Source organism: Podarcis melisellensis (genome assembly GCF_964234715.1).
Source record: "Podarcis melisellensis genome assembly, chromosome: 4".
Lineage (NCBI taxonomy): Eukaryota > Metazoa > Chordata > Lepidosauria > Squamata > Lacertidae > Podarcis > Podarcis melisellensis.
Window position 1 is genome coordinate 94,231,174 of NC_138531.1, and position 21,274 is coordinate 94,252,447.

Genomic DNA, 21,274 nt, shown 5'->3' on the forward strand with positions numbered 1-21,274 from the left:
TAGTTATTTTGGATGAGGTGGGGGCATGGAGGAACCCTAAGAGTTTTGGTTTTTTTCTTTCCAGAAACAGGGCTGTGAGCTGAGTTTCTGGGACTGGAAGCAAAATTCCTGGGCTATGCATCTTCTTTCTCTCTCTCTCTCTATATATATATATATTTACAAATAATTTCCAAAAATCATATAATATACTTTCTTATCTTATACAAAATTTTGGACTTCCATCAACCGCATCTGAAGATTTTCCAATCTTTTTCACTTAATCTACATTTCTTAATTTCTCTATTACTTTTAATTATCCTTAACGAATAACTCTCTTCATAATCTTCTCTGCAATACTTCACATAATCCCCCTTACAGAACTTCTTGGAGTCCTACTAGTGTAATCTGTTTATTACAATTGCTTTTCAAATAATTCAAATATTTACTCCAGTCCTCTGAGAATCTCTGATCCCGCAGGTTTCGGATCCTTCCTGCCATCTTATCTAATTCTGCATAGTCCATTAATTTCATCTGTGGGGCTGTGCATCTTCTCAGATGTATATCTCTACTCTTGAACTGCTATTTTGCATCTGGTTCTGCTTGGGAGATCTCTGAAGGGTAGGCCTTGTGATTCTACTAAAGGCAGTGGTTAGTGTATGTGACGTTAACATATGACAGTGCTGGAGGTGAAATAGTTAAACAGGTTACCCAATCAGAACCCAGGGGGTGGAGTCAGAGGGACTATAAAACCAGCTCTGGGAGAGGCAAAGGGTGTTCATTGGGAGTTCGGTGGTTGGTTGGAGTGGGAGTGAATTGGGATAGAGTCTGTGGGTAGGTTGAGTTAGTGTCGCGAAATAAGCTGAGTCAGGAACAGTTAGGAGCTGGGAAGACAAGTAAATATCTGAGAGGTGGTTTAGTGAGTGAGAGCAGGTAGCGGAAGTTATAGGTCTGGATAGGCACCCCATGATTGTAATTGACCCATACCGTTTATGAAACCACACGCTTGTTAAACTGCAATAAATAAACAGAAGTCTATGTTCCAGTTTAACCCTGACTGGACTCAGTATTGTACCAGGTAGGGCCTGGGTGGTGGCAGCGAGAACTAAAGTGGTGGCACAGGGATCAATAGACGGTGAAACGTCCGGAGACCCTGTGTGATCGCCACAATGTGTTGGACTAGGAGCCGGGAGGCCAGGGTTCAAATGCCCACTAGGCCATGAAACTGGCTGGGTGACCTTGGACCAGTCCCTGCCTCTCAGCCTAACCTACTTCGCAGAGTTGTTGTGGGGCTTAAATGAGAGAACCACGTCCGCCACCTTGAGCTCCTTGGAGGAAAAGGCGAGATATAAATGCAAGAAATAAATGTCTAAACAGCAAATCTTCGAACGAGAAGACTACAGCCCTAGCGCTGCTGCTGTCTGCTTAGGCCCCTCCCTCTCCTGTCTTGTTTCTTTGCGATGCGTAAAGCAGAGTTTAGAAAATAATGTTGCCACTCTGGGAGATGCGTTTTGCGTGTTAATGGGGTTGACATTTTATCAGGATGAAGGTTTGAAAGTGGTATAGCAAGCAGAATCTCAGGCAGAAATAGTGAATTAAAATAAATGTCAAGGCGTGATTATTCCCCCTTGTGACACACTTTCCTTATTACAATGTGCATTATTGTGATTTTTATTTTTTTTAAAGAGAGAACAGGAAAATAATCAGTCATGATGCAAACCCAACCTCAGCAGCAGGGTCATGTGATCAAAAAAATGTTTCTCTTCCATGGGAGGGGGAAAAAAAACCCGAAACACTCTGTGCAACTAAGTTATACTCAGAGTGGAGTGACTTGAAAATCTATGGACCGGAGTGAGTCATCTCCTTTAATTTCAGTGGGTTTTACTGGTCCAGATGGGTGCACAGCTGGGCCATTGGCCATAGCTGGTGTACAGCACTCTGTGTCACTGAAACCACTTGAGCTTCAGGGACAGTAATAGAAGAAGAGTTAGAATTTGATATCCCGCTTTATCACTACCCAAAGGAGTCTCAAAGCGGCCAACAATCTCCTTTCCCTTCCTCCCCCACAACAAACACTCTGTGAGGTGAGTGGGGCTGAGAGACTTCAGAGAAGTGTGACTGGCCCAAGCTCACCCAGCAGCTGCATGTGGAGGAGCGGGGAAGCGAACCCGGTTCACCAGATTACGAGTCCACTGCTCTTAACCACTACACCACACTGGCTCCAGAAGTGCCCCCAACGTATACACCCGCTGCTTTGGAGAAGTGAACCCCATTCAGAGCAGGGCACACGCACCTCACCCAGTCTAGGGAGCCACACACTAGTAAGTCCCTCTGTCTTTTCTGGGTTGAGCTTCAGTTTATTTGCTCTTGTCCAGTCCATTATGAAGGCAAGACATCAGTCCATCAACCCACTGCCACACCTGCAGATGCAAAGGAGAAGTAGAAATCCGGATATTGCCGACAATGTACCCTGAAGCTCTGGATGACCCCTCTTAGTGGTTTCATCAGATGTTGAACAGCCAGGGAGTATGAAACTGAGTCCTGCAGAACCCCACACTCCACGGGGCCAAACAATACAGGCAGTGACCATTTTAGGCACATCTGATACCTGCACAACTGCGCATGTGCAAATCACGCCAAACCCGGAAGTGATCCGGAAACATCACCAAAAGGGGTGGGGCAGGGCTTTTGCGGGCTTTTCCCAGGGCATTTCAAATATACACAATTTCACTTAAACGTGCGGTGCCTTGGAACTTAAATGGGGAGCTGCCTGTATCCCCCAAGAACCATCCTCTGGAAGTGTGGCCTTATAGCTCAGTTGGTTAGAGTGCAGTACTGATAACACCAAGGCTGCAGGTTCGATCCCTGCATGGGACAGCTGCGTATTCCTGCATTGCAGGGGGTCGGACCATACAATCCTTGGGGTCCCTTCCGACTCTACAACTCCACGATTCTCTATTATTCTAAGTATAATCAGAACCATGGCAAAGTGGTGCCACCTCTCCGCAGCTCAGACAGCCGCTTCACAATGATATCTCCCCATGTCTTCAACCGGGCCTAAACCCTGTCTGAAATGAATCTAGAAAATCAGTTTCCTCCAAGAGAGATCAGACCTGCAACCCCCTCCCTGCTCAAGCCGGCTGGGGCTGATGGGAGTTGTAGTCCCAAACCTCTGGAAAGCGCCAAGCAAACAAAGACTGCCTTAAACCAATACAGCTACCCTTCAGGTTGATGTGAGGGGGTCCCATGGAAGCTGTACAAAAGGAGAGCAAACTTCTAAACCAGTCACTGGCTGGTGGGAATACAACTCCTGTTGACCGCGAGGGGTTAAAGCCGACCCCCTTATGTCAGGGCAAAACCTATTCCCAAGCTTCCCCATTGTTTGAGTTGGAGGGTCTCCATTGTGTTCCGCCTTATTTGCTACTTCGGTGATCAGAGGATTTGTTTGTTTAGCTTTCGAGTCAAACCGTATCTTTGTGTTCCTCCTGCAGTTCCAGTTTCCCAGCTGCATTTTTCAGCCCTGCAACCCTCTCTCCCCAGCCACCGCCACCCCTGAACTTTCTCGGTTGTAGATTCCTGCCTATATATATAACTATATATTCGTTTCTGCCTATATCTGTTTTAATCAGCAAGGTGGTCAGGAGGCCATTAGATCTGATTGAGATCAGCTTTGCTTTCACCTTCATGTATCTGCATATCTCTTCCTTTAATCTTTCCTCCTCCTTTTGCTTGCTAAGAGTGTAATTATCTGGCCTTCGTTATGGTAGTTCCTGTGTGTCTTCCGTATCTCACTGTATCTGCCCTGGCTGCAGCTAACAATGCAAATTCCTGAAGCTCACAGAAAGATAAAAGAACAGGGGGAAGTCTTGCGGTACCTCAAAAGACTAATAACTTGAAGCTGTAATCCTTTTACACCAGGCAGGGGGTCCCTTTTCACCCCAAATGGCACATTACCTCACAGGTAACTTTTGGGGTGCCACATGGGCAGGGGGAAAGTGGTTGGAGCCACAGGTGTGACTCTTACCTTTGAACAACATGCCACATTCCAGCCATAGAGGCCAGAGATTTCTCTGTATAGAATCAAAGAATCAGAACCAGTAAAGGCGGTGAAGGTCCTGTGTGAGTGCCTGGAGGCGGTTGGATGGCAGCTAACAGATTGAGATTGAATCCTGTCAAGACAGGATTGGGGGGACAGGAGGTGGGCAGATGTGGGGGACTCCCTGGTAACTGTGCCCCTGAAGGACCAGGTACACAGCCTGGGAGTCATTTTGGACTTACAGCTGTCCATGGAGGCGCAGGTCAATTCTGTGTCCAGGGCAGCTGTTGGCTTCATCTGGTACACAGGCAGAGACCCTACCTGCCCACAGACTGTCTCCCCAGGGTGGTGCATGCTCTAGTTATCTCATGCTTGGACTACTGCAATGCGCTCTGTGTGGGGCTACCTTTGAAGGTGACCCGGAAACTACAACTAATCCAGAATGTGGTAGCTAGACTGGTGACTGGGAGCGGCCGCTGAGACCATATAACACCGGTCCTGAAAGACAAACACTGGCTCTCAGTATGTTTCCGAGCACAATTCCAATATACCTGAAGGAGCGTCTCAACCCCCATCATTCTGCCTGGACACTGAGGTCCAGTGCCAAGGGCCTTCTGGCAGTTCCCTCACTGTGAGAAGCCAAGTTACAAGGAACCAGGCAGGGGGCCTTTTCAGTAGTGGCACCCGCTCTGTGGAATGCCCTCCCACCAGATGTCAAAGAGAAAAACAACTACCAGACTTTTAGAAGACATCTGAAGGCAGCCCTGTTTGGGGAAGCTTTTAATGTTTAATAGACTGTTGTATTTTAATATTCCGTTGGAAGCTGCCCAGAGTGGCTGTGGAAACTCAGCCAGATGGGCGGGGTATAAATAATAAATTGTTGTTGTTTGTTGTTGTTGTTGTTGTTGTTGTTGTTGTTATATAGAGTTGGAAGGGAGCCCAAGGGTCCTATAGTCCAACCTCTACAATGCAGGAATCTTCGCTAAAGCATCCACGACAGATGACCATCCAACCTCTGCTCAAAAACCTTCAAGGAAGGAGAGTCCCACCACGTCCCGAGGGAGACCGTTCCACTGTCAAACAGCTCTCACTATCAGAGAGTTCTTCCTGATGTGGAGTCGGAATCTCCTTTCTTGTAACTTGGAAGCCATTGGTTTGTGCCCTGCCCTCCATTGTCCCCCCCCCCAAGACTAGCGGATGCCCAGCGAGGGCAAGGAGTCTGAATGGGTGGTTTGGCATACCAAAGGGCAGAAGTCTATTTCGATAGATAGAAATGTGATCAGCACAAAAGTCTCGTTTAAAAATAAGAGAGTCTATGTAGTGAGATGAGTCTGCATTAAATCTTTGTGTGGACCACCCACCCTCATAGCACAACATACATCAGAGGTGCATAGACAGAAAGATACATATACAGGGTGAGTCTTTTAAAAGAGGCCCCGTGGAACATGTTTATTCTGTATCCACAGGGCCTCTTTTAAAGGATTCGCCCTGTATAAAGAGGGTGTGATATGCAAGACAGGGTAAGCTCCCATTGTTTTCCCCCAGTTCCTGCCAACCTACCAGTTTATTAGATAAATAGGTACCACTGCGGCAGGAAGGTTAATGGCGTTTCCATTCTCTCTGACACTCATTACGGTCCTCTGTGCACCAGAAGCGGTTTAGTCCTGCTGGCCACATGACCCAGAAGAGCTGTCTGTGGACAAACTCCGGCTCCCTCAGCCTGAAAGCAGAGATGAGCGCTGCACCCCATAGTTGAATTTGATGGGACTTACCGTATTTTTCGCCGTATAGGATGCACTTTTTCCCCTCCAAAAATGAAGGGGAAATGTGTGTGCGTCCTATGGGGCAAATACAGGCTTTCGGTGAAGCCTGGAGAACGAGAGGGGTCAGTGCACACCGACCCCTCTCACTCTCCAGGCTTCGCGGACCTCTCCGCAAGCAGTGGGAGTGCTCCCGCTGCTTGCGGAGAGTGGCCTGCATGCTGAAGCCTGCGCGCGCTGAGCTCAGCGCGTCCAGGCTTCGCGGACCTCTCCGCAAGCAGCGGGAGCCAGCACTGGGCTCCCACGGCTTGCAGAGCTGCCTGTTTGGGGGCTGGGGTCGGGGAAGCTCAGGCGGGCCTCCCCCGCCCCAGCCCTGCGCCTGGGGGAAAAATAATTTTCCCCCCTCTATTTCCCCCCAAAAAAACTAGGTGCGCCTTATGGGACGGTGCGTCCTATAGGGCGAAAAATACGGTAACCATCCAGGGGTCCTTTTACCTTTACTGATATGCAAGAGGTGGCCAGAGAAGAATATTTGCAGAAGAAAATGAACCATCTCTGGCAAGGCTGAACTGTTAATCCAGTGGCTCATCTTAGTTAATCAGCAAGAGTTCATTGTTGTTGGTCTGAAGTCCTTTCGGCACTGATAGAGTACACAGTGTTTCTAGTCTATTCCTAGTTGATTTAAGCTAGAAGGGATGAGGGGGCAGGATTCAGTAGACTCCACATTTAAAGACAAATCTTATCTGTTTGAAACTTTGTAAAAACAGCATGTGAATTGAAACACAGCTGCCCTCCGAAATCTGCGCTGCTCTGAATTTTGCGTTGAAATTGTCTAGCCACGTAATGTGTGGAAAAGTGTATTTACAAGAGTGTTGTGTGCATAAAATGCATATATTGGTGAAAATAACATTATGATTAGGGAGTTTCCTTGCAAAAATTAAGTAAAAATGCATTAAGAGATCTCTATTTTAGAAATTCACACCCAAATGCTGGTGAATTTTCATGGGGAATTTTGGAAGGAAATAAATCACTAACTGACGTGAAAATGTGGAGAACCAAATTCGAGATTGGAAGAATGAAACAGAAATTGATAGTTTCACACATCTCTAGCAGTTAGTAAACGCAACCCCCCCTCCAAAAAAAACCCACCACTTGATTGGATAAGATCGGACAAAGGAAGAGCTGTGGTGGTTTGTCTTTCCTTGCTTGCTTTTTTTTTTGCCTTCATGACTACAAGGAAGATAAAACACACAGAGAATGAACTATAAATAGTCTAGCCAGCAAAAGGCAAGAGAACTTGCATCATTAATGAATATGCGCTGGAAACATTCCGCTGGAGCAGAACTTAAAACATTTGCTTACATCAAAGTAGAGAACGATCAAAAGCTACAAGCTTCCCTGAAGGCTTTCATACAAAACCCCCAAAAAGGGGGAAAGAAAAGAAAGCCAAAGAGAGAGAGGGAAAGAGAAAGAAATTGGCTCTGCCTCTGTTATACTAGATGTATTGTATAAATGAAAATTAGTGTAAACAGACTAGAGATAACAATATATTAAATGTGTGCGATTTATATAGCTTGGAGGAAGACGATAATTGCAAAAGCCACAGGAGAGATGCATCTCCACACTTAAGTTGATTTCATCTTTTCAGTATTTATAAAGGGAGGGTGGGACGGAGAGGGCGGGGAGGAACCCGGAGACAGAATGGTGAGCTGCTATTAAAATATCGGCTGCTTGAATGGTGTCTGCAACTAGAGAGGACGCTTGGCCCCTTGGGAACGGCTCTGGGACCCCAAACAGATGGGAGGCCCCACCAGTTATGTGCTTTCTAGAAATGGTGTAGAGATTGAGTGACTTAACATCCTTTCTTTTTTTCCCCTGGGAACAACGATCGGACACATGCTAAAATGCACACACACGGTCTTCAAACAAAAACATCTTGGAGGTCCCAGGCCACAGAGAGGTTAGGCTGGCCTCAACCAGAGCCAGGGCTTTTTCGGCTGTGGCTCCGATCTGGTGGAACGCTCTGTCACAAGAGACTAGGGCCCTGCAGGACTTGACATCTTTCCGCAGGGCCTGCAAGACAGAGCTGTTCCACCAAGCCTTTGGCCAGGGCACAGCCTGACTCCCTCCTTTGGCAATCCTCACAGAACCCTAGCCCAATTGGTTGCCATTAATCTGATTTGAATTAATTTTATAATGAAATGATTTTAGAATGTGTATCATTTTATTGTTGTTAGCCGCTCTGAGCCTGGCTTCGGCTGGAGAGGGCGGGATATAAATAAATTTCTTTTATTATTATTATTATTATTATTATTATTATTATTATTATTATTAAAGGCACAGTTCTGAGAACATCAAGCAGAGAAAGTTTCGCTGACAGCGAATCACAATTTCACCTCAAGGAAGAAAGGGGCCTTGGAAATGTGACAGCAGGGGCGGAGGAAGGAGGTGCAGTGGGTACGAGCCGCCATGGGTGTCACCACTGAGGGGGCCTGCAGCGCGCCCAAGCCACACGTCTATCTTGGGAAGCACATGGTGGCTTGGGCGCACGTAGGCTCCACTCTGCCCAAATGTTCCGCCTGCTGCCTCCCTTTAGCTGTAGGGCGGCTAAGTGGGAGAAGGCAGGCAGACTACGGAGGCCCCGTGGTGTGCCCTGCCCCAATGGGGGGCTTGCCCCGCCCTCGCCTGAACCTCTATGGGTGGCTCACCCCACCCCTGGTGGCTCACCCCACTTCCTATCTCTGTGTGACAGTGACTGGAGTCGGAAATGTCAGAGCCTTGTCCAGCTGCCCTTGCACGGCAGCAGACCACACAGAATTTTCTCCACATATTTACCACCATTTTTAATAGAGGGGCCTCCCTCTCTCTCCCTCCCTCTCTCTTGTGCTCTAGTGGGGAGAAAGGACCATCAACATGATATAATGGGATAGGCTATTGCAGGGGAGGAGAACTGGATCTGAATGGCAGGCTGGATCCTTATCCGTATCCTGGACCGCCTCTCCTGGTGTACCCCGCAGAGGACCTTAAGGTCCACAAATGACAACACTTTGGAGGTCCCAAGCCTCAAGGAGGTTAGATTGGTCTCAACTAGGGCCAGGGCCTTTTCAGCACTGGCCCCGACGTGGTGGAACGCTCTGTCACAAGAGACTACAGCCCTGTGGGACCTGACATCTTTCCGCAGGGCCTGCAAGACAGAGCTGTTCCGCCTGGCCTTTGGTTTGGACTCGGTCTGACCCTTATGTTTCCTTCCCCTTATGGTCTTGATTTATCGGCTATTTCAAAATGAGCCTGCATTTTAAATTGCATTTTAACTTGTATTTTAAATTTGTTTCCCCACCCTTTATTCCCCTATTATGTTTTTACTGTGATTTTATTGGTGTTAGCCACCCTGAGCCCGGCTCTGGCCAGGGAGGGTGGGGTATAAATAAATTTTATTATTATTATTATTATTATTATTATTATTATTATTATTATTATTATTATCACACACCCCCAAGGGCCAGGTTTAATAGGTGGGCAGGGTTGCCCACATTTCAATCACTTGACTCCATCATCATGTCACGTGGCCATTTCTGCCCACCCACTTTGAAATCAAATGCGTAGCTTGCAAAGGACTTTAGAAGACCTTGTGGGGTACTTTGCAAGGGGGCAACCCGCAGACGGACAGGTATTGCAGAGCCCATTAAAAAGCCCTCCACAAGCTGATTGCCCAGCCTTGTGGAGTTCTTTGCAAGGGGCTATGCAGCCTGCAAACCCCTTTCCTCTGTGCCAGGTCTTTATGTGCCCCACACCTGGTGCCATATATGACGTTTGGTGTAGGGCAGAGGGGCCTACAGGCCAGAGCTCCCCAAATAGCCACTGTGTGCTGCACGAATGGATAGCTGGCAACTCGTTGGCCAACTCTGTGTAATGTAATTACGGTAGATTGAGTGGATTGAGCGGGCGAGACGAATAGGGGATCCAATGGTCAAGAAGGTGTTCTCTAAACAGTGGTACCTCGGGTTACAGACGCTTCAGGTTACAGACTCTGCTAACCCAGAAATAGTACCTTGGGTTAAGAACTTTGCTTCAGGGTGAGAACAGAAATTGCACAGTGGCGGCGCAGTGGCAGCGGGAGGCCCCATTAGCTAAAGTGGTGCTTCAGGTTAAGAACAGTTTCAGGTTAAGAACAGACCTCCGGAACAAATTAAGTTATTAACCCGAGGTACCACTGTATGTGCTGTAGAGGGAAGTAAGGGCATATGCAGATCGTCCACCTGGGAAAGTAGCCAGTCTAGGAGAAGGGAAAACTCTGGTCCTAAACCTCCATTGCCTTGCGGGGAATCTTTGGGAGAAGAAAAGGCTCTATTATTATTTATTGAATTTATACCTGGGGGTCTCAGGGCAGTTCACAGGATGCATAGATCTGGAGTGGAGTCCCTAAGACGGTTGGATTTCACCTTGTACGTCTCCTTGCGGCAACTCCTGCAGCCAAGCCTGGTGCAAACGTTTTGCTCCCCTGTCCTTTGGACCACATCAGCGAGGCTGAGAGCGGGGTCTTGTCATCTAGGCAGCCCAAGACCTCCATACACACAGCCCTGTCATGCGCCCCAGGGAAGTTACTTTGGTGCTGCTAATGCAGCGGTTTGACTTCACCCCGGGGGCACACTCCATTGTCTCGAGACAGACAGATGTCAACAGCAACCCAGATCCAGATTGTCAGCTGATTATTTGGATGCAACCCACAACATACGACATGGATCGACTTAGGCTTATTTGACAACTTAAAAGAGGGTTAAACCCTGGAACTTTGGCCTCCAAAGTGGATGTTCTGCCGCTGAGCTATCACCCAAGTTTTCTTCCTTCACTTTCTGCCCACCATCACAAAGCAAAGGGGGTTTTGTGAGTCCTTAAAGACACACACACAAAAATGGGGGGGGGGGAGTAGGAGGGAGGGAGATTTGTGCCAGTTTGTAATGACATTGCAGCTCTCTGCAGACATGTAAGAGATCAAGAGATGCTTTTTAAAATGTTAACATGATTGTAAAAAGGAAGGAAGGAAGGAAAGGAGGGAGGAAGCAATCTCCAGAGGGGAGCTGTGAAATGTTTTGATTTGACAATGCCATGAGATTCTAATTTTTTTCTTCTGCAAGAACCAGGGTAGACAGCTTGCAAGCCTTTTAATCCCAATAATGGTTTCTTTCCTAAATACTGTTCAATAATGCTCATGTTGTTTGGCTGATTTCCAGGGCTTTGTGTAATAGCCCGAAAGCAGTGCTTATTAGAGGTGCAATCCACAACATTTCCTTGCCCTGGACTCACTCTATGCACCTCATGTTTCCTCATCTATACTGTATTTCTAGACAGATGTTGCATTTCATTGTACCGTACGATGGGGATGATACAAATGTCTGAACGCACCTGGTCACCTGCGGTGAGGGGAAAAGTAATCTACAGGCGACCAGGCAAGGGGAACTTTACAAACTTTACACACTTTATTATTATTATTATTATTATTATTATTATTATTATTATTATTATTAAAGATTTTCTTGTTTTACAGAAGTATGTGTAATGTCTCTCGTATTTTTTCCATGTAACATTTTTACAAATCCGTTTCATTTGTTGAGACATTAGGGGTGAGGGTGGAGGTGGGGTCGGGTGGCGATGTTTCTATTTTGCTTCATATATGTGGGGTTTGGTGTCAGCGTTGCTTGTGCAGGTTCTCTGCTGTTCACTGGTGTTCCTTTGGTGGTGAGAGAGGTTGGGGTTGGCCTAGGGTGTGGTTGTTTGTTTGTGGTTGGCTGTGGTGATCTTTGTTTTTGTATGAGAGTGGGGTGGGTGGGTGTTTTGGATCAGGTTAGCCATATTGATTTGTATGCTGTTGGATTCTTGTCAATGTCTTGTTGGGCTGTGTATGTGATAAAGGGGAGCCATACCAGGGTAAAGGCATCTTCTTCTGTTTGTCCCCATGTCAGTTTCAGTTTATTGGTTAATTTTTCTAGTAGGTCTGTTTCTCATACTATTTGGTATTGGCTCCACACTTTAAAAATATGCAAATGGCTTAGGCCTGGTCTACAATTTAATTGAATTAGGTAGTGGAATTGGCCATGCCGCTCTGTCAGGAGGCTACAATTTTTGAATATCCTCTTCTGTAAAAGCCCCTTTACCACAGTTGTCAAGCCAATTTCAACCAACCTGGGCCCCCCAATCATCAGGTGAGGCCTTGTTGATGGTGCCACCACTTGGGGATGCCCAGTTGGCATTAACCCATGACAGGACTGGAATGCCCTGTGCTGTGTGAGAGAGAGTTTTGAGCATTAGATGGCTGAAATAAACTGAAAGGCCACATGCAATGCTTCTGAAGTCCAATAGTTCAACTGTTTGGTTGGGCATCAAAAGTGGCAGCACATCTTTCGTAGGAACTACCGACGATCAGCTGATCATCAGCATTCAGAAGCCCCAAGCACCAGGCTTCTGAAGCACTGGTGATCAGCTAATTGTTAAGGCTTCAAAGGACGACATAGGTCTCTTTTGGAAGTCCCATCCGAAGAGCCTTGCACATCACTTCAAAGTTCTAAGGACCAACTGATGACTGGACTTCAAAGTGCAGGCTTGCAAGTAGGTGCTTTGAAGTCCCGGCAAACAGCTGATCCATCAGCACTTCAAAGCACCTTGCCAAAAAAAAAAAAGAAAGAAGCCCTGTGCTGTGCCTTGAAGTCCTACCAGCCAGCTGGTTGTTGGGGCTTCAGGGTTCCACACCACCCAATTTCATTGTGATATACAGTGATTGACAGGTGTGCAGCCCTGCCCAGCTTTCAAATTTGGCCTACAGGCAGGAGGGGGAGATAGGGGTCTGGCCCACCAGCCGGATCCTATTCCTCATGCCTGTATACGTTTTTTTGTGTACACCAAAAAGGACAGAAAGAAATCAATTATCTGTAAGGTGTTAAGGAGCCCCAGATTCAGAATAAGATTTCAGATATAGGCACAGCAGGTTGCAGGAGAGCCTTAAAACGCAGAACAAAACCAACAACCTTTGGCTTCTTCAACCTCTGATACAAAGCCCTTCCTGGACTTTTCAAACAGATCCTGAAGCTTTTTTAAAAAAAACTGCAAATGAGTTGAAACAAGCAGCAGGTGTTGCTTAGGGATTAGGAAGTGAGGTAACCTGCCCTAAGGCAAGACTTTGCAACTCTGTGGGACATTCCTGGTGAAATGTATTGTTCAAAAAATCACAATAATTTAAGGTAAGGAAACAGAGGCAGCCTCATTCTGTAGCTTCGCCTGCTAAGCACTAAAACCCTCTTTCCCCACCCCTGAGGCAGAGTCCTGCGATCTAAAACCAAGATGGGTTTGCGTTGCTTTTACAAACTTGATGCTTCAAATCCACACCTCCTTGTTCCCTTAATTCCACTGCCTTCCATCTTTCCGGAATGACAAGAGATGTTCACAAGGCGCATTTGGTGTCGAGATCGCGGCAGCCGGGATATAACTTATCTTTATCCGGAAGTTGGCAATAGAGGTGGGTAAGCTTGTGGAGGGGTTATCTTTCATATGCCGAAGCTTGAGCTATAACCTTTCGCGATTTAAAAGATGTCTCCCTTGACTGACTTCTTTCTAGCTCTGGCAGAAAACAAAAGAGGGAATGCGAGACCATGAGCTGAACTTAAAAAGCAGGCCTGGAATGTTTTAGTAGCTGCCTCAGCAATGTTTAAAAGAAGGAGGATGGGCTTTTTAGCTCAAAACGAAGCCCTCCAGATGTTGCTAGACTGTAGACATCTTCAAGCTGCTGTTTTATCATGGGTGTATTCTGTAGCATGTCACTGATGCATTAACAGTGCATTTGTGCTGCATTTATCTTCTTCTTTGGTGATCCCTCGTAGCCGAGTAAGATTGTCTTCCATAAAAACGGTTTTAACAGTAAGTTCATAAATGACTGTGAAGGCCAATTCTGGATCCACACGTCCTTCCACAGTGGGGACATTGGTTTCCAGGTGGGTGTTGATCATGGTGAGGGTTTGCCAAGCATGCCTTCCTCTTAGCATTTTTCTCCCTTGCGTCCTGAGTTTGAGTGTCTTCAAAGCCCATGACACCTTTGGTAAAAGCTGTTCTCCAATTGGAGCACTCGCAGGCCAGTATTTACCAGTTGTCGGTGTTTATACTACATTTTTTTTTAGATTTATCTTGAGAGAGTCTTTAAACCTCTTTTGCTGACCACCGGCATTACGCTTTCCATTTTCAAGTTCGGAATAGAGTAGTTGCTTTGGAAGACGATCATCAGGCATCAGCACAACATGGCCAGTCCAACGAAGTTGATATTGAAGAATCATCGCTTCAATACTGGATTTATACAGGACCATCCAGCCATCATCCCATTCTGTCAGCTGTTCTGCAATGTTCCCCCAATGAAGGACATAAATGTATGTTTGTTTATTACCCGCTCTTCACCCTAAGGCCCCAGGGCAGGTTACCGCAATTAGAACAATATTAAAAACAATTTCAAACAAGGTTGCTGCTTTCAGCCCACAAGCGATAATGTAATTTGTTATGCTTCCCCTCCATTTGCTTGATGTTTGCATTGAAGTGAATGGGGTGAAATAACATAGTGGCATTGCAATGCACATAATTAATTCAATAAATTACATGTCTTACAACATTTCACCACCGGGGGCAGCGAAAGCGAGTAACATTGGTTTTGGCGGAATTGCAGTGGAACGGAAACAGGGCTGCATGTGGCAGGTGCAGGGCAGAAAGGAAAATTCTTAGGCTCTCTAATTCACCCTGTTTTTCTCTGTATATTTTCCCCCATCTCTGCCCCGGCAGCTATTATATATGTAAGGCAAAAGTGTGGCTGCCGGCAGCATAATTGAAAGTTAAGCTTTGGACACAGCAGGGGCTATGCTCATTAATCAATTGCTCTTGTCTTACTGTGCACTCTGATTATCCCTCTCCAGGAGAAGGTCTAAAAATAAGGCCCATAGAAAATCGAAAATCAATCTGTGGCCCATGCTTCTCTTCATATGTATAACTTGCACGGTAATAAACTTCGGTTTGAAGTTTAGCCCTGCTGAGTTTTTTTAAAAAACCAGTATTTGTCTCTTTCTGTGCCGAGAGATCAGAGATTTACTTATACGGCGTTCTTTTTCATGCATTGTACTATACCGGGTGTTGAAGGAAAGGTTTGCTTAAGAACAACAACATGTTATCAAGGAAATTGGTCTTTGCAGTCCAGGATTAGGTCTTCAGTAAATAGCCAATTTGTCTAGAAGTAGCCTAAGGCATAGCCTTAGTCTGTGAGCACTTTGGGCTCTTTTGGGCAAATGTTTGCAATGTGTGTAATCCAGGACTGCAAATAACATGCTTAAGAACTTCACATCTTTAGGAGAGAGCATTCTGTCAAAGGCGGTAATAAAGAGCTACCCACGGGCATCAATAATTTGGCTTCCCTGGACCTTTCTGGTTCTTTTCCCAGTCTTTGGCCCAAGAAAGGCCATGCAGAGAGGTTGTGCATCAACAATTGACCCTCTATGGGTCACAGAAAGAGTTCCCAGCATCTGTTGTCCCCTAGGCTCTCTGTGCTAATAGTTTAACTCAGCCAATGGCTAGGGAGACTTCACAAAGTACCAGCGTGTGCTTATGTCACATCCTATATGTTGTTGCTGTTGTTTAGTCGTTTAGTCGTGTCCGACACTTCGTGACCCCCTGGACCAGAGCACGCCAGGCCCTCCTGTCTTCCCCTGCCTCCCGCAGTTTGGACAAACTCATGCTGGTAGCTTCGAGAACACTGTCCAACCATCTCGTCCTCTGTCGTCCCCTTCTCCTTGTGCCCTCCATCGTTCCCAACATCCAGGGAGTCTTCTCTTCTCGTGAGGTGGCCATTGGAGCCTCAGCTTCAGGATCTGTCCTTCCAGTGAGCACTCAGGGCTGATTTCCTTCAGAATGGAGAGGTTTGATCTTGTTGCAGTCCATAGGACTCTCAAGAGTGTCCTCCAGCACCAAAATTCAAAAGCATCCATTCTTCAGCGATCAGCCTTCTTTATGGTCCAGCTCTCACTTCCATACATCACTACTGGGAAAACCATATCTTTAACTATACTATGCTATATATACTATATATACATATACATCCTATATATCATACCCTAATGTAGTGGCTCCTAGAAGCTGTCAGCAAGCAACAGCAGCCACACCCTAGGCTGGCTAAACCAGGTGAGGATAGCCGATGGGTCTCAAACCCTGCATGTGAAGACAGGCTCTGGTGGATTGAGCAGAGAACAGGATGCTGGAGTAGATTAGCCATTGTCTTGATCCTGCAGTCTATTCTTACATTCTCCTCTTGCAAACAAAACTGCTTTCTACTGAGATTAGCTCACTATTGTCCACCCGGACTGCCTGCAGCTCTCAAAACTCTTCAATAAGGTCTTCCCCACTGCTGCCAACTGAAATCCTTAAAGAGCAAGCAGGGATCTAAGTTCTCTGACTGCCTACATTGCAACAGCTAAAACACCTCCCCTAGCCGTGCATGAATTTATGAAGCATTCCTACAGCATTAACTCGGTCCTTCTGTGTTTAAAAATGTTGCAATTTTCCAAAGTCCTGTCCAGGGATATCTGCAGAGCTATTTTGCTAACGGAGGGCTCAGTGTTATAATAAATCTGCTAAGCCAACCGTGCATTCCTTGGGTTTCTGTGAAGAGTGCCCAGCTTACTGGGGATATTGCCTATTCGGCTGCTGACGAAAGTGTCTTCTCAGCATGCTGGCTCGTGACATCCCAATGTCCACCTCGTCCCCTCCACTCCTTTTGCATAAGAACATAAGAAGGTGCCATTGGCAAAGTGGGCCCAATCCCAAGAACCCATCCAATGCACTTTGGAGGGTGGTGGGACACAGAGAAGAGTCTCATTGAGCAAATTCAACATGTGGATGACTTCTTTACATAGCCAGGTTCCCAGCTGTTTAGGCCAGAGATGAGGAGCCTGTGTCCCTCCCAGATGTTGCTGGACTACAGCTCCCATCATCTCTGTCCATTGGCCATGCTGTTTGGGAGCCCCAACAACATCTAGAGGGCCGGAGGTTTAGAGCTTTCAATGTAAGAACTGGGCACAGAACAAACTGGAAGCGGACTATGCTAAATGTTCAGTAAGCCTGAAGGAGCATCTCCAACCCCATCGTTGGTCCAGCTCCAAGGGTCTTCTGGCAGTTCCCTCCCTGCGAGAAGTGAGGTTGCAGGGAACCAGGCAGAGGGCCTTCTCGGTGGTGGTTCCTGCCCTGTGGAATGCCCTCCCACCAGAAGTCAAGGAAATAAACAACTATCCGACTTTTAGAAGACATCTGAAGGCAGCCCTGTCTAGGGAAGTTGTTAATGTTTGATGTTTTATCGTGTTTTTATAATTCTGCTGGGAGCCACCCAGAGTGGCTGGGGAAACCCAGCCAGATGGGCGGGGTATAAATAATAAATTATTATAATTATATTCATGTACACCAACTTTAGCTCCTTGGAGAAAATGCACAAATGAGATATATATCTGTATAAACAACCCCACCGCACCCCACTAAAATTCAGATTCAAAACCCAGCACTTTGAATTCAGCCCAGAAACTAATTGATGTTTTATTGTTTTTTTAATATTCTGTTGGGAGCCACCCAGAGTGGCTGGGGAAACCCAGCCAGATGGGTGGGGTATGAATAAATTATTATCATTATAATTATTATTTATTAAATAGGTGTGATGCGGTCTGAAAGAGGGTTCCCATCAGAATTCTAGCTACACTTCTCAGATCGTAAGTGTAGAACCTGAGTTTCGTGCCTGTTTGCAGAGAACATATGCTGACATTTCTGAACACTTTGCAGAGGCAGCCCCATGTCACCGGCATGAAACTAAATGCTGAAGGCTGCTATGTTAGGGCAAAGGGGGCACTGCACCCATCAACCTTCATCTCCCACCTGCCTGCAAAATTCCTGCCAACCAGCCCAGGCATGTGGCAGAACTGCATGTGGCAGAACCCCCCTCCCGTGCCTCAGAGTCGCCCTTGTAGAACTCAGCAGGGAGGAAGAGGATGGGGACAAAACTAGAATCAGATGGCTCTGCCAACCGTTGTTTCTGGTGCCAACTACTGTCAAACTCCCTGCCAGGGGCGTAGCGCCGTTTGCCAGCATCTGGCATGGGTGCTGAGCATGCTCACCTAGCTCTCACCACCGACGCCGCAGAGCGGGTGCTCACACCCTGTCTGGGGACAGGACACAAAGGGCGGAGGGCATCCTCCATGATCCCCAACCCTCACTGCTGGAGCCAGGCAGGGCTGGTACAACAAGGATCTCTGTGGGGGCACCAGGTTTGTGCCCCATGCTTCTGGAGCAACGGCTCCCCTGTCACCCCTACGCTATTGTTCCCTGCCTTCCCTTACCAGAGCTAATAGGCACCAGCCACCACTAGAAGCAACCGATCTGTTGTTGTTGTTGTTTAGTTGTTTAGTCGTGTCCAACTCTTCATGACCCCATGGACCAGAGCACGCCAGGCACTCCTGTCTTCCACTGCCTCCCGCAGTTTGGTCAAACTCATGCTGGTAGCTTCGATAACACTGTCCAACCATCTCGTCCTCTGTCGTCCCCTTCTCCTTGTGCCCTCCATCTTTCCCAGCACCAGGGTCTTTTCCAGGGAGTCTTCTCTTCTCATGAGGTGGCCAAAATATTGGAGCCCCAGCTTCAGGATCTGTCCTTCCAGTGAGCACTCAGGGCTGATTTCCTTCAGAATGGATAGGTTTGATCTTCTTGCAGTCCATGGGACTCTCAAGAGTCTCCTCCAGCACCAGAATTCAAAAGCATCCATTCTTCGGCGATCAGACCAAATCAGGTGTAAAGGTTGCCACCTGAATTTTTGCAGGGCTGCTAAGGCAAGCGAAGCCATGGGCTGATAACATCATGCCACACACTGAGTTTCCCTAGACATCTGGGAAGGGGCTGTGGCGTTTGCCCTCCTAGGTGTGTGACATCATACTGGGTTCATAAGGAAAGAGTTAACTAATTGTAAAAATGACTGACCAATGGGAACCCAAGAGGCAGATTTAACTGTGTATAAGGTTTAAGCACAGAGGGTTTTTTGGAGGAGTTAGAGTGGTTGAGAAGACAGTCTGGAGTTAGACGAGAGAGGGAAGATAAGTCTGTGGGTTGGGCTAGTCTGGTGTGAGAAAGTGAGAGAATTTGTTAAGAGGAGTCAGTCAAACAGTTGAGATAATCAGTCAGAAGGTATGAGGAAGGTATAGGCTGGTAAAGAAACTAAAGTTAAGATACTGACAGGAATATTATCTGAGAAACTATAAACTTGATAATGTTTGTAAAATAAACTTGTTGGGTTTTTTGTTCACTTTTAACAACTGACTGGACTCAGTGTTTTACCAGAGAGTAACTGGTTGTTGGCAGCGGGGAAGCGAGCACAGTGGTGGAACAGGGATCAATAGACCGTTAAACGTCTGGGGACCCTGTGTGGTTGCCACAGGGGCGATTGTGGGGGCCGAATACTAGACACAGGTATTTTTAAACGCCTGCAATGTCTAGTCCCAGAATTGGATTTGTTAACGTCTTTTCCTGACGTTTATGTGGAATGCCGCTTTGGAACCCAATGAGAGGATGGCGAGGCAACAGATTATTGGATTCTATATAATCCATGAAGCGACGTGTTCCAGATCAGAAACTTTAGGTTTTCCAACACGTTTTTTATGAGGGAAATTTTTTCATATAACTCATTTGGTAGGAATGCTCTCCATTTCCTGGTAGGTTTTTATGCTTTCCTTTGTTGCTGCTTCACTTATTATACAGTCACTAATGGCAATTGCAGAGACCGGCTTTGTAGATGCTGGCATGACACATGGGTTTTCTTGCCATGGGGAAATCTTCCTATAGAGCGGGCCTCGTTGAAGCAGCCGTTGGAGGGGGAATTCGCTCCTGTGCTCGAAAGTCAGGTGCTTTGACCGTAAACTTGAAAATGACCAAGCCAAACGCCGCTTTCGTGAGGTCTAGTGGCGTGCCCTGCCAAAAAAAGGGTTTGAAATATTAATTCCAAAATAACAAGGTAGCAGATAGGAGCACACTTGATTTGTTTATCGGGAGCATATACTATAAAAAATGGACCAGTTGTCCTTCTTAATAGCTTGCCGCGTCCTTAAACAGAACACACTGTAAAAGATGGTTGGTTTTCCCTTCCAGAACATTCCGATCTGATTGCCTCACGGACGCCGTTTCTTTGATGTTGAAGACAGAGACGAGAGGGCCATGGATGTGAAAGAAAGGAAGCCGTATCGTTCTCTGACCAGGCGCCGGGATGCAGAGCGCCGCTACACCAGCTCGTCCGCGGAGAGCGAGGACAGCAAGATACCTCAGAAGTCGTACAGCTCCAGCGAGACTCTGAAGGCTTACGACCAGGACTCCAGGCTGACGTACGGCAACCGGGTGAAAGAAATGGTGCACCAGGAAGTGGACGAGTACTGCCGAACAGGTACGGTTCTTGCACCCCGGCCTCCTTGAAGTTGGGTGGTTGGAGAGGGCACTCAAAGTTTTTCCCATCTATTCCTGAACATTCCTGGACTGACTTTCCACCCAAAGGAGCCCAGGGTGGTAAAACTCCCAAACGTGAAAACCAAACATTTAACATAAAATGGAAAAAAAGCATATTTATAACCTTGAAAAACCTTCCAAAAACATTTGGAACAGTAGTTTCCAATTGGTGGTCCACGGACCCCAAGGGGTCTGCATGACCCACCCAGGGGGCACGTGGCACAGTCCCAAATTGGGACATTCCATTGGGGGAGACGTGCTGTTGTGCAAGATCGCAGTGCCCCCAAATGCTCACTTTTTAGTCACCATGATCTCACGGTAGGTCACACACACGGCACTGGGACATGTCAGAGGGTATGGTGGCAGGGACGCGGGTGGTGCTGTGGTCTAAACCACTGAGCCTCTTGGGCTTGCCAATCAGATGGTTGGCAATTCGAATCCCCACAACGGGGTGAACTCCTGTTGCTCTGTCCCAGCTTCTGCCAACCTAGCAGTTCGAAAGCACACCGGTGCAAGTAGATAAATAGGTACCACTGCAGCAGGAAGGTAAACAGTGTTTCCATGCGCTCTGGTTTCCATCACGGTATCCCGCTGCACCAGAAGCGGTTTAGTCCTGCTGGCCACATGTCCCAGAAAGCTGTCTGTGGACAAACGCATGCTTCTTCGGCCTGAAAGCGAGATGAGCGCCGCAACCCCATAGTCGCCTTTGACTGGACTTAATCGTCTAGGGGTCCTTTACCTTTTACCTTTATGGTAGCACCATTCACATAACAAAAACTACCAGAGAGATATCACCTTTTTCTAAAGTCAGGGGTCTGCTTTAAGAAAAAAACAGGGGGTCCACAGAACTTAACTCATTGGGAACCACTGATTTAGAACATCTAGAAACATCTAAAAGCAATGGCATTGGGCTGTGATTCCTGCACTGTAGGGGTTAGGCAAAATGAGACTCAGTATACCTGAAGCAGCGTCT

The 21,274-nt window shown here is 46.9% G+C and overlaps 1 protein-coding gene across 11 annotated transcripts in view; it reads left to right on the plus strand.

Annotated features, from left to right (window-relative positions):
* The window catches only part of TENM4 (teneurin transmembrane protein 4), a 628,724-nt gene that overhangs the window by 257,088 nt on the left and 350,362 nt on the right, over nucleotides 1–21,274 (plus strand). For all 11 annotated transcript variants that reach the window (XM_081909492.1, XM_081909496.1, XM_081909502.1 and 8 more), the window contains one exon: nucleotides 19,954–20,242. In XM_081909492.1, the coding sequence (XP_081765618.1) occupies nucleotides 20,020–20,242 (223 nt within the window). In that variant the 5' untranslated portion in view covers nucleotides 19,954–20,019. The remainder of the gene's footprint in view (nucleotides 1–19,953; nucleotides 20,243–21,274) is intronic.